A 7404-nucleotide genomic window follows, 5' to 3' on the forward strand; every position below is an offset into this window, starting at 1 on the left:
TCCTAAAGCAGAGTAACCTGAGCAATCCACCGACGCCTCCGGCATCGCTTCCTCCCACGCCGCCACCTGTCAATCGGCAGAAAATGATCAATGGCTTCGCTACAACCGAAGAGCTGGCCAGCAAAGCGGCAGCCATGGGTAAAATGCTCGTCTGGCTTTCTCGACTTAAGAGAATGCTCGGAGTATGAGTGCACGCTCTTCCGTCCGCAGTGTCCAAAGGGCTCGTTCCGAAGCCGCTCCATGTCCCGTTCAGGACTGAGGAAGATCTGCTCGCTCGGGCCATTGCTCAGGGACCCAAAACGGTGGACGTTCCCGCATCCCTTCCGACCCCTCCCCACAACAACCAGGAGGAACTGAGGTATCTGAAAATACTTCTCGGTTTCCATGCACGAACGACTGCAAGAGTTTGACTCGTTTTTTTTTTCTCCCCGCCAAAGTAACAAAGGACAGGAGATTTGTAAGGAAAGGGACACACCTGACAGTTTTGTTCCATCCTCGTCCCCTGAGAGCGTGGTTGGCATGGAAATCAGTCGCTATCCAGACCTCTCGTTGGTGAAGCAAGAGCCCCCATCTCCCTGCATCTCCCCTGTGCTCCCCCTGCTTCCTGCGCCCAAAGGGAAAGGTATGGATGCACCTGCAAATGCACTTCTCTTTTCATTTTGAATCCACGTTAATTGTACATTTTCCCTATTTAGGATCAGAGGTCAAATTGCAAGATATTAAGACTGAGCCTTCAGGAGCCTTCTTCGGACCCCCGTTTGGTCCCGTGTCCAACAATTCCAAATCAGGACTGGTTTCCGTAGCCATCACATTGAGACCAGGTGCAGCCGAGGTAAGCGCTTCAATTCAGTCGAAGTGGACTCAAATTGGCCGATGCGGGGCTTCGCTTGTTTTTTGTGACGAGTTAAAAAGAAAAAAACACCCCAAATTCTGTTGTTGCCCTCAATAGTTTTCCTGTGTTTGCTTTTGTCGCCTTCTTTTTCTGTTGTTGCATTCATTGGTGATTTACGCCCCCTGCTTCAGAACATCACTGGAGTGGTGGCCGCCATTTCCCAGCTGCTTTGTGTGAAGATCCCCAGCAGCTACGAGGTCAGCAGCACCCCGGACCGAGGGCATGTATCGATGCTCACGTACCCACGCGGGGACCTTCGCCCTCCCGTGCTTTTTCACGGGCAGGCAGACGCCGGAGGCCTTCACGGTCGCCCGGGCCAGATGATGAGGCCTGCCATGATGCAACAGCAGGCGCATCATTTCCGCTTCCATCCCAACAGCCCAGGTGAGCAAATGATTTGCCCCAAAAGCAGGCGACATGCATCAGGAAAAGCCATATTGCTTTTTGAGAGCCCCAACTATGGACGTGAACTTAAGAGCCATAATACTGCTGTTAATTTCAACTACTCGCATGTCCACCAAATGTTCCGTGAACCATTTCTAATTTTTTTTTTTTTTTTTTTTTTTTTAAGGCTCTGCCCTAGCTCGAGGACCTGACCAGAGAGTTCCCGGCAGCCCCGGATGTAAACCTCAGTGGTGCTGCAACTGTAAAGTAGTGGTTCTAGGAAATGGAGTGCAGAAATCCATCAAAGATCTCCCCTCTCACATCAAGGTGCTCGCTGTAATTTGCTCTTGCTATAATGTCTATCTGCACTCAAATGTTTGTTGAATGTTGAAAGACTTGTGGTGTATTTTACCACTTAAAGCCGCCTCTTAGTTTTAACATGAGCTAAATTCTAAATTCCGTTTGGACAATTTTCTCTCATTAGGATTCTGCAGGCCGTTTCAAAGACGGGCTGGTTTTCTGCAGTCAGAACTGCTTCCTTCTCTACTGCTCCTCACCACTGCAGTCCAGGTCCTCCATAGAATCAAAGGTTGGCAAGCACACAATGTGAGTGTATGGCAGATGCAGAAAAATCATCGCCCTTTCGTCTTTTGTTTCCCCCCCAGGAATCACTGAGCCTTCTCGCCGCCTCAGGTCAGACGGAGATCTTGTCGAAAGCTCAGCACCAGTACAACAACAACATGTCTTCAATGGACGTCCATTGCCTAGCCCAGCTTGAGCCAAAACCCTCTCCCCCTTCCACCCCTCCAATCCCCTTCCCCGTGGCTGGCGAGACGGCTAGATCGGACGCCATCAAAGTGACGGTGAAGCTGAAGGCTCGCCCGAGGTCCCAGGAGACCTGGCATCAGGTGAAGAGAGCCAAGGGTCTCCGATGGAGGAAGTGGAGCATCCAGGTAGTGGTGCCCCGGGGAACCTCCCAACTCCCGGACGAAGATAAGATCGATGAGCTCTTGAAGGAACTGGGCGCCTCCCTGCGGCCTCCCGTTTCACTGCGGGACCACCGGCGCTGCTGTTTCTGCCACCAGTTTGGAGATGGAATCACCGACGGCCCCGCTCGCCTGCTCAATCTCGACCTGGACGCCTGGGTGCACCTCAACTGTGCCCTGTGGTCCACCGAAGTGTACGAGACGCAAGCCGGCGCCCTCATCAACGTGGAGCTGGCGCTGCGTCGGGGCCAGACGGTGCGCTGCGTCTACTGCCAGCAGACGGGCGCCACCAGCGGCTGCCACCGCTTGCGCTGTACCAATGTCTACCATTTCACCTGTGCCCTGCAAGCCCACTGCACCTTCTTCAAGGACAAGACCATGCTGTGCCACGCCCACAGGCCGCGAGGCACGGCCGGACACGCCCTGGAGCACGAACTGCGCTGCTTCGCCGTCTTTCGACGCGTTTACGTCCAAAGGGACGAAGTGCGGCAGATGGCCGCGGCCGTGCGGCGCCCCGAGTTGGGCTACACTTTTCGAATAGGAAGCCTGGTGCTGCACGCCATCGGCCAACTCACTCCCGCGCAAATGGCCGCCTTCCACTCCGCCAGCGCCATCTTTCCGGTCGGCTACGAGGCTTGCCGCATATACTGGAGCATGCGCCACGGCAACCGCCGTTGTCGCTACCTTTGTTCCGTCGAGGAAAAAGACGGACAACCCGAGTTTACCATCAGAGTCATTGAACAGGGCTACCAAGATCTGGTCCTGACGGACTCCTCTGCTAAAGGTTTGTTCTCGAAAATTCCTCCAAGGTTTGTCGGAGCCACGCTGGGCGTGTTTGGTCTTAACATTCTCCTGTTCTGATCTCTCTCGTATCAGGAGTGTGGGATAAAGTTCTGGGTCCGGTTGCGGAGAAAAGAGCTGAATCTGGCACACTGAAGCTTTTCCCTGTTTACCTCAAAGGGGAGGACCTGTTTGGACTCACGGCGTCCGCTGTTGCCAAGATCACTGAATCGGTTTGTAGGAGCGCCTACATTGTCACCCCCAATCTGCAAGCCGACAAACGCACTTCAGTCGATTTGAGCTCAGCCGGCCGGCATGGTCTCGACTTTGACGCCCGTAACATCGAGTCTAATGTTTCAATCTCAATTCCAGCTCCCTGGAGTAGAGGCTTGTGACAGATACTCGTTTCGTTACGGACGCAACCCTCTCATGGAGCTGCCTCTTGTGTTCAATCCCGCGGGCAGTGCCAGGGCCCAGCCAAGAACCGGCTCTCCTCGCGCCTCGCTGGTCATCAGGTAAGACGTGCGGGTGGGGCCTCGCTTTCTATTCCTAACTTCAGCTGTCTATCTGGCGTCCGTCGCCGATGCAGTAGCAAAGTCATAATCACAGCACGCCTTGTTGAGTCGCGTGGCGCGACCACCGAATTTTCTGCTCCATCCTCCGCTGCTCAAAATAGTCGACCATTCTTACCCTTGATAGCGTCCTACAAAGGAACCCTCTGTATTTCAATATTTTCACTTTATGAATGATAATCCCATCCTTGAAAGGCCGCAGGCGCAGGCCGTGTCGGGCGGCAGCGCCAGATCCAACCAAAATGTAGCCCAGGGAGAAGGTGGCGCCTCCCACAGCAAGCCACCGGTAGTGCACCCGAGATCCTCACAGTACCGCTGGATGAAGAGCGAGTGGAGAGCCAACGTCTACCTGGCCCGCTCCCGCATACAAGTGAGTTTTGTCTCCCACGCTTCCCTTCCATTTTGCTTTTTGTCATCTAATTGAGTCCGTATTATGGAATGAGTACAAACGCACGCATAAATGTTGCGCAATACACATCGGCAGGGTCTCGGGCTGTTTGCCGCTCGAGACATGGAAAAACAAACAATGGTGATTGAGTACAATGGAACCGTCCTTCGTAATGAGGTCGCCATCAGGAAGGACAGGCTCTATAGATCTCAGGTAAACATCCATTTCACTATAAGTTAGCTGCAGGCAATTCCAGCAAAAAATACGACCCATGATTTTTACCCATCTGCTTTCCAGAATCGACCTGTCTTTATGTTCCGTATCGACAGTGAGCACGTTGTCGATGCAACCATATCGGGAGGACTCGCCAGGTATGTGACATTTGCTTTTTGGCTTTTGCCTTCCTTTAATGGAACACTCATTGTATCATTTATTATGCAGAAAGTGAGTGCAATGCCGTTGCCTTTGGGTTTTCCCGTTTAGTCCCAGTGCGCTCCTGACCCCTGACCTTGAACACATGTGGGCGGCTTGCCTCGGGCCACCGTCTTCCATGTTGACGTTTTTCTCTTTTTTTTTTTATTCTTTTTTTTTAACAGGTACATCAACCACTCTTGTGCCCCGAACTGCGTTGCCGAGGTGGTAACATTTGAAAGGGGTTACAAAATTATCATCAGCTGCATCCGCCGGATTGAAAGGGGAGAGGAGGTGGATGATCTTTTTGTCTTGTTTTTTATTTTATTGCTATCGTCGTTCACGGATCTGCTCTCTCATTTTCCAGCTGTGTTTCGAGCACCAGTTCGACCCCGTCGCCAGTCAGCAAAAGGTGGCCTGCCACTGTGGCGCTCCCGAGTGCCGGAAGTGGATCTACTGAGCAAAGGTGGCAATGATGACATATAAAAAAAAAAAAAAGAAACATTCCCTGCTTCTTGCCTGCGGATGCCGAAAAGTCTCCCATTTCACACTGAAGTTGTTTTGTGAAGGAGCGTAAGGCGTCCGAGTTAGATGGAGGTGAATGGAACACAAGTAGCAGGATGCGACGTGTGCCATATGTTCGAGGCCGTCATGTTCCGACGCCTCCGTTTGTCTGTCTCTACGTCTGTCTGTGTGTGTGCGGCTTCCGCGGGGTGTGGAATTCACCAACGAATGAGAAAGCACTGTGCAGGGTGCGGCCTTATTGCTTACTAAGGGCAGGCCCTTTTTTGTGTGCGTGTGTTCGTTTGTGTGTGTGTGTGTGTGTGTGTGTCGTACCGCGCGTACGACTAAATGTAGACATCACTGAATGAGGAATGTACAGCAATGAATACTGCGAAGGGAATATTAACTTGCACTAAAAAAAAAAAAAAAAAAAAAAATGGACACACACAACTTTAAAAATACTTGATTCCATGAGTCAGTTTTATCATAGGTCTCCGTCATGTGATTTGTGTGGAATTTTGTATTTATTATGACTGAGTGAATGAGTTTGATTCTCTACGTGATGACGAGTTGAAGAAGGCCAGATATGTTTGTGAAGTTAGAAGAAGACATGCTGTTACTTTTCTTGTATAAATGTACATAAAGAAAAAATATAGGAATAACCGACCAAATACTACCTTAACCTTCTCGATCGATGTTAGGTGTTTTTTAAAAAAAAAAAGAAATCTCCCTTCTTCTTCTCCTTCCTGTTATGTTTGTCCATGAAATTTATTTAAGATCAAACGTTATTTCTGTTTGAGAGTATATATTATGAATATTCTGTACAGAATTTGTAATATAACCACAATAATTCACAAAGTATTTTTGTTGTAAAAGTAAGGTATTGTAGCTGTAGTGTTTTGTGACTTACACACACATTAACCACTCAAACATAAAAAAAAAAGCTATTTTTGTTGCTAAATGATCAGTCGCAGAATGAAAAATATCAACTCTCCAAATGGCGACTGTTGTCTGTTAGCCGCGAATCAGGTTTGATTTTAAAATAAACTGTGAATTAGGTTTTCAAACCCTAAAAGGACAACTTTTTAACACAAATAGGAACACCAACGTGTATTTGTTGTTTTTATGTTGCTTTTAAAATAAGGTGCAAGAGTGTCTGATGATGATGATGACGACGACGACAACAATGACAAACCAGAGTGTGTGTGTGTGTGTGTGTGTGTGTGCCTGCGTGTGTGTTTGTGACAGAAAGAATTGCCGGGGAACTTTTGCCACCGTCGCTTCTCGCTTTTGGATAGAAATGGCATTGTCTTTAATCAGAACTATTTCTTATACTGACACACAGTCACATGTCACATGCGTAGAAAATGGAAACGTTTTTTTGCGTGCACAATTTCAAGTAAAATTTTGGAGACAGTCTTAGAACTTGTAATGTATATGGCATGTATTTTTTTAACTTTCCGAAGACTCAATTGTATATATTTTCTCAATGAATGGTTGTAACAAAATTGTTTCTTGAATATTTTTTTCTTCTCTTGTATGATACATCATCCTGCCAGTGTGTTTGTGCTACATTTTCTCAGTCATGTAAAGTAGTCACGTTTTTGTTTCTTTTTATCCCCCCCTCCAACACTTTTTTTGCGCTGTTTGTTTTTGAAATTGCCTTTTGGCGTGTACAGAGTATGGAGTTTGTGGAATTGAATTTAGAAACATTTACAAAAATAAACTATTTTACATGTTAGCATCTTGTGTGCGTGTGTATTTTGTCCCAAGTGTACTATCACTGTCCTTGAACGGCTTGCAAAAATATATACATATTCTTATTGATATTGCGTCTTCACTGGCGCCTCATTATCTGAAAAGGAAAAAACATCTTCAAGGTTCTTGTGAAGAACACTGCAAGGTCAGATCATAAATGTTAAGGTAAATAAGGTCTGATTTAAAATGACTTATTAAAGCCTGGTTGTTAGGCGAAACTTCAGTGGTACATAGAGTAGGCTATTTTAACTATAGCTTTTTAAAATTATTTTAATTTATATGCGATTCTAGTTGGACATTAGTCTGTATAGGGGTTTTTAGCGACATCTGCTGGTGAAACCTGGTAGCATCCCGGCATTGGGCCAAGCGTGTGTTGGTGATTCTGAATAAGTCATGTTCATATTGTTTATTCCTGTATGTTTTAATGAAAAATGCGATTTTTTAATCAAAAATAAGATTTTAGAGTCTAGACCGGTTTAAAGCGTTTTTATTCGTTTCAGCGGTGACGATGAAAAGGTCTGGGTTTGTGCGGGTTTATTAAAACTCGCATCAGTGTCCTCCTCGTGCATTTTTTTTTTTCTCCAACATACAGTACATAGGCCGGTCGACAGCCGTGTTTTGATTTTCCTCCACGGAGGAATTACCGTAATGCCTGTCAACAAGCGGCGGTCGAAAGCCATTCGTCGACTTGTGCCCTGCCTCCGCCGCGGGCCCAGCCTACTTCCTGGT

The 7404-nt window shown here is 47.7% G+C and overlaps 1 protein-coding gene across 7 annotated transcripts in view; it reads left to right on the top strand.

Moving 5' to 3' along the window:
• kmt2cb (lysine (K)-specific methyltransferase 2Cb) overlaps positions 1–6658 on the top strand; it is a 36467-nt gene extending 29809 nt beyond the window's left edge. For 6 of the 7 annotated variants that reach the window (XM_049746367.2, XM_049746370.2, XM_049746369.2 and 3 more), the window contains 15 exons: positions 9–138; positions 211–358; positions 438–622; positions 696–832; positions 1024–1276; positions 1464–1603; positions 1761–1865; positions 1942–3046; positions 3139–3275; positions 3415–3557; positions 3810–3984; positions 4099–4215; positions 4300–4373; positions 4599–4707; positions 4781–6658. In XM_049746367.2, the coding sequence (XP_049602324.1) occupies positions 9–138; positions 211–358; positions 438–622; positions 696–832; positions 1024–1276; positions 1464–1603; positions 1761–1865; positions 1942–3046; positions 3139–3275; positions 3415–3557; positions 3810–3984; positions 4099–4215; positions 4300–4373; positions 4599–4707; positions 4781–4873 (3051 nt within the window). In that variant the 3' untranslated portion in view covers positions 4874–6658. The remainder of the gene's footprint in view (positions 1–8; positions 139–210; positions 359–437; positions 623–695; positions 833–1023; positions 1277–1463; positions 1604–1760; positions 1866–1941; positions 3047–3138; positions 3276–3414; positions 3558–3809; positions 3985–4098; positions 4216–4299; positions 4374–4598; positions 4708–4780) is intronic. The other variant, XM_049746368.2, reaches the window with a different exon arrangement.
• Positions 6659–7404: the final 746 nt, after the last annotated feature.

Source organism: Syngnathus scovelli, chromosome 17, assembly GCF_024217435.2.
Source record: "Syngnathus scovelli strain Florida chromosome 17, RoL_Ssco_1.2, whole genome shotgun sequence".
Lineage (NCBI taxonomy): Eukaryota > Metazoa > Chordata > Actinopteri > Syngnathiformes > Syngnathidae > Syngnathus > Syngnathus scovelli.